General features: G+C 41.9%; 1 protein-coding gene across 1 annotated transcript in view; it reads left to right on the forward strand.

Annotated features, from left to right (window-relative positions):
• Window positions 1–2,340: 2,340 nt before the first annotated feature.
• The window catches only part of GABPB1 (GA binding protein transcription factor subunit beta 1), a 31,925-nt gene continuing 16,795 nt past the window's right edge, over window positions 2,341–17,470 (forward strand). The window contains exons 1-7 of the mRNA XM_034784292.1: window positions 2,341–3,414; window positions 3,612–3,719; window positions 4,540–4,707; window positions 5,249–5,443; window positions 6,413–6,524; window positions 6,875–6,988; window positions 16,705–16,890. Coding sequence (XP_034640183.1) covers window positions 3,612–3,719; window positions 4,540–4,707; window positions 5,249–5,443; window positions 6,413–6,524; window positions 6,875–6,988; window positions 16,705–16,890 — 883 coding nt within the window. The 5' untranslated portion in view covers window positions 2,341–3,414. The remainder of the gene's footprint in view (window positions 3,415–3,611; window positions 3,720–4,539; window positions 4,708–5,248; window positions 5,444–6,412; window positions 6,525–6,874; window positions 6,989–16,704; window positions 16,891–17,470) is intronic.

The following is a 17,470-nucleotide window of genomic DNA, read 5'->3' on the forward strand; positions in this document are numbered from 1 at the left end:
GCTTTCCCTACACAAGCGGCGTCCCAAATTTGGGAAACACTGCATTACTAGGTTCATTTTCCCCCCATAAAACTGTTTTCACAATTATACTGTAGCCTTTTGGTAATATACTCTTCAGTGCCCCCTGCCATGTACATTGGCCAAACCAGACAGTCTCTACGCAAAGGAATAAATGGACACAAATCTGACATCAGGAATCATAACATTCAAAAACCAGTAGGAGAACACTTCAACCTCTCTGGTCACTCTGTAACAGACTTAAAGGTGGCAATTTTGCAACAGAAAAGCTTCAAAAACACACTCCAACGAGAAACTGCTGAGCTTGAATTAATATGCAAACTAGAGACCATTAACTTGGGTTTGGATAGAGACTGGGAGTGGCTGGGTCATTACACATATTGAATCTATTTCCCCATGTCAAGTATCCTCACACCTTCTTGTCAACTGTCTAAAATGGGCCATCTTGATGATCACTACAAAAGTTTTTTTCTCTTGCTGATAATAGCTCATCTTAATTAATTAGCCTCTTACAATTGGTATGGCTACTTCCACTTTTTCATGTTCTCTATATGTATATATATCTTCTTACTATATGTTCCATTCTATGCATCTGATGAAGTGGGCTGTAGCCCACGAAAGCTTATGCTCAGATAAATTTGTTCATCTCTAAGGTGCCACAAGTACTCCTGTTCTTTTTGCGAATACAGACTAACACGGCTGCTACTCTGAAACTTTTATCCTGTTCATGACTTTATTGTGGAACAGCCATTCATAACTTATTAGCTTGATGTTTTCCGTTGCAAAGATTCTTCCTGACAAAAGTAAAAAGACACTCTCCCCTTTCTTAATGGGCTGGTTTTACTTCCTGATGCTAAAAGACAGATTGGTTCCTGATAAGCAGTAATATAGATGTCTACAGTGCTAGTCATCTTGTCCTCACTCCTCCATTTCTCAGTCAGGAACTACCATAATTAAAGAAGTCACAAAGAAAACTTTACAAATTCATTGGTTTTGTGCCTGATTTTGACTCCATTTAAAAATAGTGAAAATAGTAGTTTAATGGTATTTCTTTCTGAACTGCCCTATCATTTGTGTGATGGAATTGGAGCTGTTCTGTAATAATTTATAAATACTGTATATTGACCTGGTTCTTGGGATTTTTACTGTATGAATATATTGATTTTGTTTAATAGGGGACTGTAGGGGAAAGCAAGCAGGAAAGGAAAGAATGGCTCAAGATAAGCCACTTGTGAGCAAACATTTGAGAGTTAAGAGGCAGTTTCAGGACAGGAAAATGCTGGGAACACAGAAGATCAAAAGAACTATGGAAGATTTAATAAGGGTCTCTTGGGCGAAGGTGTGAAGGGGCAGTTGTTCAGAGCAACCAGGCTGACGCAGGCTCCCATTAGACTGAGTGTCTGAAGAAGTTAAGGCCTGCCTAAGTTACCATCAGGCAATGATGTGCCCTTCACTCTAAAAGCTGTGTTCCTATTCATGAATAAATAATACTTTGTTTTTAAGAAGTCTGTCTGCACTGGGCATCACTAGTCATGGACTTCCAAAGGGAAGAACCTCAGGTGTCCAAACTCAGTTGGACCTGCAGGGTGAGAACAGTTAACATGCAGGGTACTGTAGCCCAGGCCCTGATTTAAGTGTGGAAGAATTGTGGAATTCCACCCCAGGACAGATAAAGGCATGACGAAGTGCCCTCGAAGAGACCAGAAAAAAGGAGTAGCTAGACCTGTAACTATGAGTATTGGTAAATTACTCCATCAAGAAACATACATCACGCTTCTCATAAACTACGACTAATATAATACAGTCTGACCCCTTTGTCGTGCATGACTGGAAAGTAAATTAGTAAAACCCATTCTCGTTCTTAGTATCTTTGCAGATTAAAGCATAGATAAAAAAATGAAAAGTTCATTATATGTTTTGGCTGGTAGTTTAAACTGTGTTTTAAATTCTGGACATTCTAATTATTTAATTTTTAATATGGGTCGAAGGTCAGAGTCAGTGGTTTTGCTAAGATGTTGTTCCGGGGAGTTCGTGTAGATAAAACATATGTTTAGGGATGTTTTGCCATATAGGTTTACACTTTCCCTCCCCCCGCCCCCCATAATCTATCTATATATTACTTGCCTTGTGAAGTCCACAACCTTATTGAGGCTCCTAAAACATGCATAGAAATATAGCCATATATACTATTAAAAACAGAATGTCTAAAATGGAAAATATAATTTTATCCATAAGTCCTAAAATTACTATTTCTACCAATTCTGCATATTTACAATAAAATAATATGCTGAACAAGCACTATAAAATTGATATCAGTACTATCTATTGACCTCGCCAAAAATTGTATACACTAAAAAATCAAATACTATTCACATATTTCTACTTCAAAAATACTTCTTAATAGATCATCTTCATATGGAAAATATATTAATACAGATAATAGAAAAATGTTTAAATACTCCTCTGAAGAAATGTTCCAGTAATTAAGTCTGTTGCCAAACAAACAAACCCTTTCCAGCTTGAAAGAGAATGTCCAGATAAGTTAGCATGTGTATTTGAAAGTGGTGAAGCAACTAGATATATTGAATACGAATTTCATACATTTTAGAAAGTATGGGGTTTTGTGTGTGTTTATATGAGCATTTGCCAAATTAGATGGGAACTCTCTTTCATACTTAGCTATTTTTCTGAAATGATGAATTCTGGATTTTTGGTTTTTATTTTGTATTTCAGTTCAGTCATTTTGAGTCACTTATAGTGAGCATGTCCACTGTTTTCAGTGCCTGGCTATGGATTTCCCTTGCAAGTTGTACTTTTTTGTTTTTTTAATTTTGACAATTGATCTGGCTTTGATGTATTTACAAGGTGAAGCCCCAACTGCCCCCAAATTCCTTGTCTTCCCTTTCTTGGCAGAGCAAATCAACTTTTTTGACATATTAATGTCACCATACAGTAATAGTCCACTAGAGGGAATTCCGTAGAAAAGTTATCAAAAGCATTGTGCTTCCTGTCTATCATAGTATATTTTTAGCATGGCAGATCCTTAATTAATCAAAGTAAATAGCTTTTCTAAATGTATGCAGTGCCAGTGGGAAATATGAACAGGGGACATAAGTAGCCAGAAATCTTTGGTCCCATTTGATCCCCTTGGTACCAATGTTGCCCTAGGTTGCAATCAATACCAAGTAAGAGAGTATACATCATTGTTTATTTAGAGAATATATAGCCAGTTCAGTCTAATTTGAGGCTGGAGTAACTTTTAAAAAAGAAAAACCTTCCACAGCTGTGGATAATAATGCAAGAAGGAATATTAAGTATTAAACTCTTCACCCAACTTCAACTCTATTTGAATGTCCAAAAAAAGTTGCGTGAACAGATTGGCTGTGTATTAAGCAGGTGAGGAAACTTGTTATAATGCCTAAAGCATAATCTAATTTTTAAAAGTCTTGCCCCCCCCCCCCCCCCCCAAAAAAAAAATTATGGAGACGAAAAATGGTATTTTTTAAAAACTCTGGTAGCATTTGTACACTTAAGAAGTGGTGTCAATTTAACGTTAAACTCTTCATCATTTTCCCCGTACATTATTTCACAAGATGTCCTTGGTAGATTTGGGAAAGAAGCTTTTAGAAGCTGCACGAGCAGGTCAAGATGATGAAGTTCGCATTTTGATGGCAAATGGAGCACCTTTTACCACAGACTGGGTAATAAAAAATTTTCATTTGTTTGAAATGTTTTTACATTATTTTTGTTTCTCTGTGATATCTTCCCTGGAAAAGTGTAACTAAATTATCAGAAATCTATACAATCATATAAACCTACATTGAGGTTTATATATATTTCCGTATTGAATGTGAGGTTGGACACTGGACTATGGCATTGCAAATTGAAGCTGGGTAGTTAATTGTATTGTCTGACCTAGGAATTAGGTACCCGGGACTATTTTGGGCACTGGGCAAGTAATTGGGTAAGTAATTGATGATAGTGAACTCTGAATGAGTTAATCTTTTAATGGCAGCCCAACTGAACTTTGGAAAATATAATAAAATGTGTACATCATTCAGAACGAAAGCTCATCTTGATTATGTGACCATGTGTTAGTTTAGGAAGAGGGCCCAATTAATACCTTTATTCTAATTGCTGATGATCAGCAAAAGTAGGCTCAATGACAAACACCTAAGCTGGAAGTTGGTAGAGTTGGAACATGTATGCGACCTTGAAGAGGCAAGCCATAGACAGTGGTCTCTTCTCTGGATGATGGGAACTTGTTAGCAGAAAATCTCAACTTGGAAATCTTTCTTTTTATATTTCGTTCTTTCAATCTGCCACTCCTTCTTTCCATGAAATTTAAAAGGGAAAAAGATAGGATTATTAAGAGAAATAGAGTTAGAATTGGTTGCCAGATGCCTGGGTTCTGTACCTCCAGGATAGAAGAGACAAAATGAGAGGGTTGGAAGTGAGTACTTCATGCTGTTTGTTTGGTTTGTTTGTTTGTTAATAGTCCACTTTTATACCACATTACAGTTGGGAACATCACCACTTCATCTAGCAGCACAGTATGGGCACTATTCAACAACAGAAGTGTTACTTCGAGCTGGTGTAAGTCGGGATGCGAGAACAAAAGTGGACAGAACTCCATTACATATGGCAGCATCTGAAGGCCATGCAAACATAGTAGAAGTCTTACTTAAGGTAGAAACTTCTTTTTATGTTATCTGCCATTTGAAACTGAATCTAGAAGACTAGTTAATCATAAATCTGCATAGGTGTAACTTTCTTTAATCCCTCAATTGGCTGAAAATGACTTTTTAAATAATTTTAAGGGCTTTTAAAAAATTTAACATCTGTACTAAAGGTTACAGGTGGTACATTCTTTTTCCCATTCAGTTTTGTATTTTATTTTTAAATATTTGTTACAATCAGTGTGCTTTCAGGCAAATTGTTTATTGGCACTCAAAAATAAGACTTCTTCATAATGCAGTACTATATAAATAAAAATCTTCTAAAACCTACACCTGTGGTCCTAGGAATTATTTAATCCTTTGTGTTAATGTGTGTGGTAATTACTATAAAGTACATTTAATGAAATAGTAATTATCAGACAGCAGGAAGTTCCTTACAGCAAGCAAGTGAAAGAGAGTACTTTCATCATCTTGGATATGATTACATTTGCAGCATTTTGCAGTTCAAACAGTCTGTGCTTATTTGATTTATGTAATGTTTTTGTTTGCAGCATGGTGCTGATGTTAATGCAAAGGACATGCTAAAGATGACTGCTCTTCACTGGGCTACAGAACACAATCACCAGGAGGTGGTGGAGCTCTTAATAAAATATGGAGCAGATGTCCACACGCAAAGTAAATTTTGCAAAACTGCATTAGATATTGCAATAGACAATGGGAATGAAGATGTAGCAGAAATATTACAGGTAATGTTTTGATTTATGATGCAGATGAAACTTACAGAAAGATGCTGATCAGCTAAATTGTTAATTTAGTAGTTGTTGGAGGTTGCATGGTGATGAACATAGATTTTCTCCTCTTCGGTCCATAGCATAGAAGTGAGATGATACTAATACATATTTTGTGTAAAAATTGGTTGAAGAATTTTTTTAGCCCCTGCCAATTGAAGTGAGGGCCTTTCGTCGTCTTAACTTGCTCATTCCGACTTACAGAATAGCTGGGATAGTTTGCAGATGGGGTATGGCAACTAAACTTTAAGCTACTGGCATCTCTGGCAATATGTCCTGGCTTCAGTGGTAGATTAGCTTCACATGGGGGGCTAAATTAGTTGGTGGGGATGGGAGAGGGAGGCGATGCCCTCTTTTTGTTGACTAGGCACCAGTCCAACTTTCTATACTAGTGAGGATGGGATCCATTGGAATGCCCAGTTTCACACAGCCAGGCTTTTTTGCTTACCGGTTCTGTCGCTTGCATGGTAGCTTCAGACCTTTTTAGACGCTGAGATTATGTAGTTTTATATAAGCTTCATGGTTAAGTGGGCCGCTTTGGCCTAGAATAAGTGAGGGTATTGAGTATTCAGTATTGAAATGCTAGGGAAACAGGTGTTGGTGGCAGTCTACTGTTTTACTTCACTCAGATTATGTTGCCTTTATGAAGCAAATAAGATAAAGTCTAAAGTTGCAGCCTCTTGGTCACAATTTACATAATTTGGTGTGAGTCCTCATCGGTCCTTGGTCTTTCCAATCTACCTGAAATAGCTCCTAGATTATTACTTGGGTGCGGGTTGACTGTAGATTTACATTTTGTTCTAGTCTTATATACCTTCTCCTGTGGAGGAAGCTGTCATTTAAAAAAACATTTTTATAGAAGTATACTCTGTTTGTTTTTAATGTTTATTTGCAGACTGAATAGTACTGTTGTCTTTTGACTCCTAGATTGCAATGCAGAACCAAATCAATACAAATCCAGAGAGTCCTGACACTGTGACAATACATGCAGCTACACCACAGTTTATCATTGGACCTGGAGGGGTGGTGAACCTAACAGGTCTGGTATCTTCTGCAAATATTTCAAATGCAACAGCTATTTACATGCATTTAGGATCGCTATTGCCATTTTATGCAAAGGCTATTAAGAACAGTGATGGTAAGATTGCAGCAGGTGCCTTATTCCTCTTTGTTGTCTTTTGTATATTATAAATATACAAGTACTTAGAATAATAATGTAAATTGAGGTAACGCATCAGAAACTGCATTAGCCTAAAAAACTTGTCTTCAGAATAGCACTTTTGGTTTATAACAAGACCAATATATGTCTTCACTGTAAAAAAAAAAATAGGGACTTGTGTGACATTCTAATACAAGTTTGTGAACTGACTTTATTTTTTCTCCTTCTAGACGAGACGGGAGTATCTGCTGTACAATTCGGAAATTCATCAACATCAGTATTAGCTACATTAGCAGCTTTAGCAGAAGCATCTGCTCCTCTGTCCAACTCTTCGGAAACACCAGGTTAGAAAGCAAAGTAATTTATTTGCATTGAGTAAACTAACACAAAGAATGTGGAGATAAAGCTTTCGGCAGTACAATTTGTCTGAAAATGGATTGAAATTCATTTTAAAAATACTGAAATAAATTAATACCCATTTTGTTCAAATCAGCAATGTATGAGGATCATATCGTGTAAAATACTTACCACATATAAGACGTAACTATTTCAGAGTAAGACTTTTTTTTATTTACAGTTGGTATTTCTGAATCTCCTGGAGGCAGCACTCATTTTCGTGAAATGTAACATCATTCAGGAGCCTATAGTCAGATCAAAAACTGGTTTCTGACCTGCAGTATTACTAGTTGGGAGAAAAACTTTTAATATCTGAACACTAGACATTTTGTTTAAAGTATCAGAGGGGTAGCCGTGTTAGTCTGTATTCACAAAAACAACGAGGAGTCCGGTGGCACCTTAAAGACTAACAGATTTATTTGGGCATAAGCTTTCATGGGTAAAAAACCCACTTCTTCAGATTCATGGTGCCACCAGATTCCTTGTTGTATTTTGTTTAAGTTCATATTTTTTTTAAACTAGGAAAAGATGGCCATAAAATACAACATTCAAACAAAACACACTTATGTGAAGACCACTAAATAATCTTAAATATATTGGATTAAATTGTTAACTAACTTGAGTGCAGCCCATAAAATGACATGTGGGTCCTCTCCCAAAACACCGAAGCATCCTGCCTGCAAATGTAACACATTTATGTAGAGCTAAATCCTGCCTGGATAGCACTACTAGTGTGACCAAGGATGCTGGAAAATGTATTCACTGTTCTAAGAATCCTGCCAGTGGGGATAGGACTGGGGAACGCTCTTCTGGGCACACATTCCTGCTGCACTGAAAAGGAGCAACATGAATCTTCAGCTAGTATCTGCAGCCATCTGTAGCATATTTCACTCTGCAAGGCTGTGGGAGGACAGAGAATCAGTTGACTGCCAAGATAGTATAAAGTGTCATTAGCCCTAATTACTCTGAACATACAACAGCCTACATCTTTTATTCCCTTAAAAAAAAAAAAATTACAGAGGGGCGTAGCCAGCGCCTTCTCTATTTCGGGAACTCTTAACGAGGCTTGGGATGGCCTGATATTGTCCAGAGGTGGTTTTTTACCAGGTAAAATCATGGTTTTTAGCACTCTGGGATAAACTACTTCATCCCAGTTTAAGGCATTTTCTATTTTTAAAAACTGTTTCGTTAATACATGCCACATTACACTTAGTTTTAGTTACATATTCAAATTGTGGCTACATAAGGCAGTAGATTCATAGATTAATTTAAGGTTGTACAAATAAAAAGTAAAACTGCAGTGGATGTAATACTTGTAATTATAATACGAACATTGGAATGTCTGTATACATTTTGGTTTGGTATTTTCTCGAGTAAGTTGTGTGTGTCATGACTCATATTTCAGTTTTCAATATTATAGTTGAAAACATTTGATTATATGAAAATGACAATAATGCAGAGTTGTAGGCTTGAAGCATTAAGCGATCAGAAGCATGCAGAGTTGCAGACTACCAATCCAAGTTAATTTGGCTGTGCAGCATTCTGTAGCAGAAGACCAACTTTGATGTAGTGAGTAGACTGAGCCTATTCCTCAGTCTTGAATGGATGTATCTGAAGTTTGAAAAGATTTGTTCTATGTTTGCTGGACACTGATGCAGTTATTTTTCCCAGTGTCCTGGTTTAAATCAAGTTTAAGCTGGTATTTACCAGCATCCTGTCCTCAACTAGATTTTCCCAGGAAATTGCCAACCCTATTGCCATGAATATGCTTTCCCAGTCTGCTGCCTTCCCCCCATTCCTACTTCTGTCCATTTATGATGCAGAAAGTTAGGAAAGAGAGGGCAGTCATGAATCTGGTGCAACCGAAGTGACTTCAAAGACTATGATTATTAGACCTTGTGAAGATGGCAGCAGATATTTATATATCATATAGAAAAAAATTATTATTCTTCAAGTGATTGCTCCTGTGTATTCCACAGTAGGTGTGCGTGCTTGTCACGTGCACCGGTGCCGGAAATTTTTCCCTTAGCAGTACCCATAGTGGGGGAGCACCACTGTGAGCCCTGGAGTGGCGCCTCTATATCGCGCTATAAGGGGAGCTGTGCACTCCCCCCACCCTCAGTTCCTTCTTGCCGCCAGTGAAGGTAGTCGGAACTTTGTGCTCCAGCTCTGCTGTAGCGCTTCTAGGCTTAGTAGTACAACTCTTCTTAGTAGTCTGATTCTCTAGTTAGTTGCCTGGCTCGGGGCATGCCCTATGCCCCAGGCTTCAAGTCGTGCGACTCCTGTCGCAGTTCTATGCCCAGAAGCGACCCACACTCTCAGTGCCTTCGATGTCTGGGCGAGACTCACGTAAGTGACCGTTGTAAAATTTGCATATCGTTCAAACCAAGAACGAAACGTGAAAGGGATATCCGTCTCCGGGCTCTACTAATGGAGTTGGCATTGGCCCCGGTGCCGGGCACATCGTCAGTGTGGAGTGACGCCCCATCAACCAGTCGGCACCGCTCCCCCGCTAAGAAGCAAGGGAAGACTCAGCAGCGCCGAGAGGACAGGGGTGAGGCCACACCCAAGTTGGGCAGCCCACGATCCCCCTCGGGACCCAGACCTCCGACTCACGCTGAGCGGAGTAGTCCGGTCCCGTCCGCGCATGCCTCTCCTGCGGTGAGAATACAGTCAACTCTGAAGGCAGCACAGGAAGCGCGTGACATCCTCGCCCTTCCGATGCTGGGCGCGCCGCCCGAGATGGGCCCTCGCTCCCGAGGGAAGCTGCCGCTGGGAGCTCATTAACCCTCCCCAGTCCGGATAGCCCCCGCTCCGAGGATGAGGTCCCTACCCGTGAGGCCATCTCATAGTTCGCGTCAGACTTCCACTCCGTTGGCCGATTTGCCTGGGAGGGAGTCCCGAGGGCCCTCCACTACCTTTGAGGGGTTGCAGGCACCAAGACAAGAGGCGTCGACGCTCCTCTTCCTACTGGAGTTATAGGAGCAGGTCTCGACGCTGTCGGCACCGACTCTCAGATTCGAGTGCTCGCTCCGACAGGTGTTGTTCGCGAAGCACCCCTCAGCCGTCACCGAGGCGTCATAGCCATGGTCACCGGGGGGGAATCTGGAAGCAGTACTTCTGACGGGTACAGGTCGTCTTCATCGAGATCTAAATCTCGAGGCTGGCAGCGACACGGCCATGGATGCTCCCGTCGCTCGTACGGCACCGTGTGCTCTTCAGCGACTTTGGCTTCGGCACCCAGCCACCCATCCCCGGGCCGCACCGTCCTGCACGATCAAGCGGCTCCGCTAGGTCCCCAGGTGGGGCACTGGCAAGGGGCACCCTGGCAAGGGTAGTGGTGTCAGTGGGCACCTTGGCCCCAACTACCAGCACCGGAGAGACCCCGTTCGTTGGCTGGGGCATCACAGATACATTTGACGTCCCCACCTCGGCACCGGGAAAAGTCAACCGGCACCAAGACAGCGACACCGCACCCGGGCTTGGACTTGAGGGTTGAACCACCAGTACCGCCTGATGCCCTGGGGGCAGATCCGGTCCCAGCAACGGCACCGGAGGAATCCATTGCGGTGTCACCACCCGGGTTACGGGAAGATTTTAAGGCGCACCAGGAACTCCTTAGGCGGGTCGCCTCAAATCTCCAGCTCCAGGCTGAGGAGATGGAGGAGCCATTGGACGCTTTGTTGAACGTGTTGTCCTCCTCGGCACCGGGCCGTGTGGCCCTTCCTCTCCACCAGGGGGTGGCTAATATCTCGACTTTGCTTTGGCAAACACTGGCGTCCTTGGCGCCTATTTCTAAAAAGGCGGAGAGAAAGTAACTTTGTGCCAGCAAAGGGGCACGAATATTTGTACTCTCACCCCGCACCCAACTCTCTGGTAATGGAGTCTGTAAACCACCGAGAGAGGCCTGGCCAACCCCCGCCCACCCCCAAGGATAAAGACGCCAGGAGACTGGATATCTTCGGCAGGAAGGTTTATTCATCGGCGAGCTTCCAACTCGGGATGGCAAATCACCACGCCCTCCTGAGCTGGTATGATTTTAACTTGTGGGGGTCTCTGCCAAAGTTCAAACCTCTTTTTTTTAGGCAAAGGACAAGAAGGAGTTCAGGGCTTTGGTTGACGAAGGCACGGCGGCGAAAGCGTCCCTCCAAGCGGCTTTGGACATGGCAGTTACAGCAGCCCGTTTGATGGCCTCGGCTGTTGCCATGCGCAGGGCATCATGGCTCTCGCTGTCAGGGCTGTCTGCGGAGTCCCAGTCCTTCATGCAGGACTTGCCTTTCAACAGGAAGGCCCTGTTTGCAGATCAGACAGACACCCGTCTGCACGGGATGAAGGACTCCCGCGCCACCCTGCAAACTCTGGGCCTATATGTCCAACCAGCTAAGGACAAACCCAGGCCACAGACCTTGGTTCCTCCGGCTAGAGGCAGATATGAGCCCCTGCCTAAGAGGCCTGGGCCGCCAAGGGCAAGAGGCAGGGGAAGAGGCGCTTTTGACTCTTTGAGGGGGGCCACACTGTCTGTTGCCAGGGAAACCCCCCAGTTAATAAAGTTGCTGTTCTGCAACCGTTTATCTGCCTTCCGAGTGCAATGGTCCTGTATAACGTTGGACCAGTGGGTCCCCAGCACCATTTCCAAGGGCTACATATTGCAGTTCGCTTTGCCCCCCCTCCACCACTCCCTGCCCCCGGAGGTCCCCGGGGATCCGGAGCACGTAGTCCTCCTAGACCAGGAGATGACGCGCCTCCTCACCCTAGGTGCAGTGGAGAAGGTATCTCGGGAATTTCAGGGCAGAGGTTTTTACTCCCGGTATTTCCTGATCCCGAAGGCAAAAGGTGGGCTCAGGCCCACTCTCGACCTGCGGAACCTCAACCAGTTTATGGTTCATTACAAGTTCCGTATGGTTTCCCTGGCCTCTATTATTCCATCCCTAGACCCAGGGAATTGGTTCGCAGCCCTGGACCTCCAGGATGCGTATTTCCACATACATATTTTCAAGGGTCACAGGCGCTTCCTCCGCTTCCTGGTGGGGCGGGATCACTACCAGTTTACAGTCCTTCCCTTTGGCCTCTCCACAGCCCCCAAGGTTTTTACCAATTCATGGCGATAGTGGCAGCCCACCTCCGGACGAATGGGCTGCAAATTTTCCCCTACCTGGACAACTGGGTGCTCAAGGGCAAGTCTCAGTCCCAGGTGCAGGCCCAGCTGAAATTCCTGCTGGCCACTTGCGAGAGTCTAGGCCTAGTGGTGAACAAGGACAAATCCACGTTAGTGCCGGTTCAGCGCATACACTCCATAGGAGCACTGTATCTCCTCTCCCATGAGAAGGGATACCTTCTTCACCCCAACCTGGCCGCGCTTCACTTGACAGCGTGGTTGCTCCATGGTTGAACGAAGAGGAGGGAAGGTGTTCGGAGGAGGTCAGAAGGATTCTGCTAGAGAGCAGAAAGCCGTCTACACGGTCGACCTACTTAGCCAATGGTTTATGTTCTCTAGGTGGGCGGGGAAGCGGGGTGCCTCCCCGTCATCCGCACCCCTCCAGCTTATTCTAGATTACCTCCTGTCCCTTAGGACCCAAGGCCTAGCTCCGACCTCGGTCAGGGTACATTTAGCGGCCATTTCAGCCTTTCATCCTCTGGTGCAAGGTCACTCTGTTTTTTCCCATGAGATGACCTCCCGTTTTTTAAGAGTACTCGACCGTACATTCCCGTACGCCAGGGCCCCGGTCCCGCAATGGGATCTAATCCTAGTGCTATCTCGCCTCATGGGCCCTCCCTTTGAGCCCTTGGCCCCGTGTTCCTGGGCCCACCTATGCTGGAAGGTGGCATTCCTGGTGGCTATCACCTCAGCCCGTCGGGTCTCGGAGCTTAGAGCCTTGACCTCGGAACCCCCGTATATGGTCTTCCATAAGGATAAGGTCCAGCTTCGCCCACACCCTGCGTTTCTCCCCAAGGTGGTCTCTGCTTTCCAAATGGATTAGGACATTTTCCTACCGGTACTCTGTCCTAAGCCCCATTCCTCCAACGAGGAACGCCACCTTCACACGTTAGACGTACGTAGGGCACTGGCCTTTTACTTCGACAGGACCAGGCCGTTCAGGAAATCCTCCCAACTGTTTGTTGCGTCGGCAGAGCGTATTTCACCAAATGGATCCATCAGGCAACCCAACCCCATCCAACAAAAGTTGGTAGTCTGACACTTTGAAAGAAGTAACTAGGGGGAGAGATTTGACCTGGGTAATCTCTCTCTTTCAAATAAATCAGACTACATTCTTAGAATACTTCAGAGTTTAAATGCTGGAGAAGATCTACAAGATTAGCAGTGTATTTAGGATTCAGTGGTAGATGTTCTTTGATAACTGTCTGAGAGCTTTCATAGGCCCACCTTCACTGTGATGCAGTAGAATCCAAGCCAAATGTCAGAAATCCATTAAAGGTGCAAAGCCCTGGAAAAAAATAGGCTTTATAAATAAACCAACCTGAAGTCTCTAATGGTTTTAAAATGTATAGCAGGAAAAAGAAGTCATTAATTACCTGTGTATCAACACCAGTATATTCAAGCAAAAGGCTACACTTTTTGTGTCCTTAGTAAAATTAGCAAGAGAGTCATAATTATATGTAAAATAATTTAGCAAACCTTTAGAGTTGGGCATTCATTTTTGGCTCTTATCTTCGCTGTAGCTTCGAAAATATACAGCTGTGAATAGATAAGGAGGAAGAGTTAAGTTTGGTGCATATCTTGTGTGTGGATTTCAAACCTTTCACTGCTTTCCCTCTTTTCCAGGTTGGCCTTCCCCCAGTCCCTTCCTGCTAGCCATGTATAGTTTAGCAATTAAAAATAATCTATTTTACAAAGCAGCAGAGAGAAAAATGCTTCTCACTGAATCTGTCTAGTGTTGTTTATTTTAATTGCTATTCCAGTGAATACCCCATGTGCAGAGGGGTCTTGCTTCCAATTGTGTGCTGGAGCATGGAGTGCTCTGCCTGGAGGGAAAAACATCAGAGAAGCACATGGTTCCAAATGAATACTTGGAGTGCAACTATAGGTCTGTTTATGTCTGAGGTTGAATCCAAGTGTGTGCACAGGATTGCTAACCTGCACTTCAAAAAGAAATCCTACCTTTTGATTACTTCTGCATCTCTGAGGATAATGAAACTGCTGTTTCCCTTGACACTAATGTACCTGCTAGTGTTTAAGGTAGTATGGTGACTTGTCCATTATAAATATGTACATACATGGAGAGCAAGGGAAGGGCTGGGTTTTTTCCTCTTTAAATAGAATAACAACTTGGAAAATAATACCCCTTATTAGGGAATGGGGAATCCCTGCTGCAGGCTCCCCAGTGATGTTTACATCCAAAAACACAAGCTTTAACTTTAGTCCCAGCTCCTTGAAAGGTCAGAGCAGTTTGCTGGAGTAACAGACATTTTCACTTTGCAGCCCCAACAGAGACTGTGTGGCAGTAGAGTCATCATTTTTGGCTATTATTGAGCAGTAAGTTTATGGTAGAATGTGTTTTTATTTTTAAAGTTATACGTTTCTTTAAAATAAACTTGGTTTATTTTAAATTATTTCCTTGCATATCCTCATTGTTTAATATTGTTAATACTACTTTGCTTTCTTGCATAAACACTTCCTGAAGAGTGTTTTTATTAGTAATTCCTTAGACTAGGGATCTCTATGGACAGCACTTCAGAAGGCAATGATTGCAATCATTATTTGAATGGCACAGTCATTTTAAATTGTGCTGTCATTAATTGCAAAGATGAAAGCTTCTTACTTGTATCTATCTGATCTCTGACATTTCTGAGATGACATAGGCTATAGTTTTAAATTTTACTCTGATAGAAAGCCTTCTAGTGTCTACTGTTTAAATCAAAGCCTCTGATTTTAACATAACATAGGCTGAACATAAACATAGGTTTAATGTGCTTGAAAATGTTTGATTGTCTAGTGCTTACATTGCTCTTTGTGCCTTAGTGATTTTTTTTTTTATTTTTTTGATAGGGTTTTTCCTCCTGACATTTTCAAAAATAAGGGACACTGTGACAGGGCCTATAATTTAAAGGCAAATAAAAACAACCTGAGATGGATAACACATAGTTTATCAATGCTCTGAATAATATCTTTGCTGGTTTTTAGCTTGATTCATAAATGTAATATAGAAGAATTTGAGTGTGTCAGTGCGTATATACATTCTGGAATCATGGGTTTGAAATGCAAAGGTTTGTTTTTATTATTTTTGATCTTGTCAAGGTAAATTAAAACATTTAATTTACCTTTTTAAAGTTCACTTGCTTCATATTACTTTCCCAGAGTAAATATTTTATTTGACTTTCAAGTTTTTATTTCTGTGGAAAACAGACAAGATTACCCAATACTGTTCACTTAGCCCTGCTTGATATACCCTCTACCAAGACCATTTAGGTATCGTTTGGCTTTCTGTGTGTGGAACACCCATACAATACAACTTTAAGATCCTACAGAGATCTCTTTACCTATTACTGCCTAGGAAGAAGATATCATAACTTGTAGGTCATGGGCCAGATTCTCAACTGGTGTAAAATGACATAGCTCCACTGACTTCATTGGATCTACATGAATTTATACCACATGAGGATCTAGACCCACATTTCTATCCAAAACTTTTGTTACAAGTCACCCTGAGATTACTATAACTGAAAATATTAAAGAACAAAATATTTTTTCCAGTTTCTTTACTTTATACATGTGACAGGAATTTGACAACGTATAGTTAGGGCCCTACCAAATTCACAGCCATGAAAAACGTGTCACGGACCATGAAATCTGATCTTTTGTGTGCTTTTACCCTATACTACGCAGATTTCACGGTGGAGACCGACGTTTCTCAAATTGGGGGTCCTGACCCAAAAGGGAGTGGGGGGGGGGGCACAAGGGTATTTTTGGGGGGGGGGGTCAGGGTATTGTCACCCTTACTTCTGCACTGCCTTCAGAGCTGGACGGCTGGAGAGTGGCAGCTATTGGCTGGGCGCCCAGCTCTCCAGGTAGCGCCCCACCTGCAGCAGCGCAGAAGTAAGGGTGGCAATACCATACCATGCCACCCTTCGTTTTTTAAAGAATTAGTGAATTAAAAAAAATTCAGATTGACCTTTTAAAAATCTCAAGGCACTTTTCAGCAGACTCTGAACAAAACATTTGTTTCATTACTAATTTTCTCAGAGTTCTAATGTACAAAGCTGTCTGCAGACAACACAACAGCTATTGGGCTGTTCAAATAAATTATCTCACTCTTACTGCAATACTAATACCTAACTCAGTACTTAAGATATCCCAAAAATATTTTACAAAGTATGAAAAATGCTAGCTAAAATCAGATTATATTCTTTTGGGCTGAATTCTGCCTTGTTCAATCCCATTGATTGCAGTCAGAGCAGAATTTGTACCAGTACATATATTTTTGAAACTTCACGTTTCTTGCACTGATGAAAGATTACCATTGACTTCAGTAAACTTTGGATTAGATCATATAAGCATAGTTTATATGTTAATAATGCATTAGATTTATAGCTGCAGAAGAAACTTTGAATTTGAAGTGGCATGTAAAAGGCTTCTAATTGTTACTAAATTCTGAGTCCCAATTTGTAAATTATAAATATCCTGACCTTCTTTACACTTTATCAACAGTTGTAGCAACAGAAGAAGTCGTGACTGCAGAATCTGTGGATGGTGCAATTCAGCAAGTTGTCAGTTCTGGAGGTCAACAAGTTATTACTATAGTTACAGATGGCATTCAGCTTAGTAATCTCCATTCAATTCCAACCAGTGGAATAGGTCAGCCAATCATTGTGACCATGCCAGATGGACAGCAAGGTGAGTGGAAACAAGATGCTCAATGTGAACTTCAAGAATAATTTTAGTTTAAAATATTGATAGTTCAGGAAAATGTGGGACTTTTTACATGATCTGTGTCTGTGTACAGCAGATAGAATTGACATTTGCTGTATGCAGTGAATTATTTCTCTAGGTCTGCTGCGGTTGAGTGAGATGCCATTTGAATTGCATTTTTCTGTGGATGTGCAAGTTGACTAAAATGGATCAAAAATAGACTATGGGGGGAAAATAAAATTTAAGAAATTAATTTAACCAGTGAGATTTGAGTATGTAAATATATTAAGAAAAGAGTGGGGGAGGAAGAAAAATTTCTAAGGTATAAGGAGGAGAGATAAGATGTTGAAGGGAAAGATGATGGTTGTCTGACTTCTCTCTATCAACCCGGGTTGTTAGAAACTCAGTATCAAAAATAGAAAATCTAGAACACCAACAATAGAACAGCATTTCAGTAGTTAGGACCCTTCTTCAGAGGAACTCAGGCAAAAAAGTGGGATGCAGATTTGAGGACCCAATGCCAGGAGTAGCGTTTGCATACCATGGCGATTTGCTCTATGAGGAT

Source organism: Trachemys scripta, chromosome 10 (genome assembly GCF_013100865.1).
Source record: "Trachemys scripta elegans isolate TJP31775 chromosome 10, CAS_Tse_1.0, whole genome shotgun sequence".
NCBI lineage: Eukaryota > Metazoa > Chordata > Testudines > Emydidae > Trachemys > Trachemys scripta.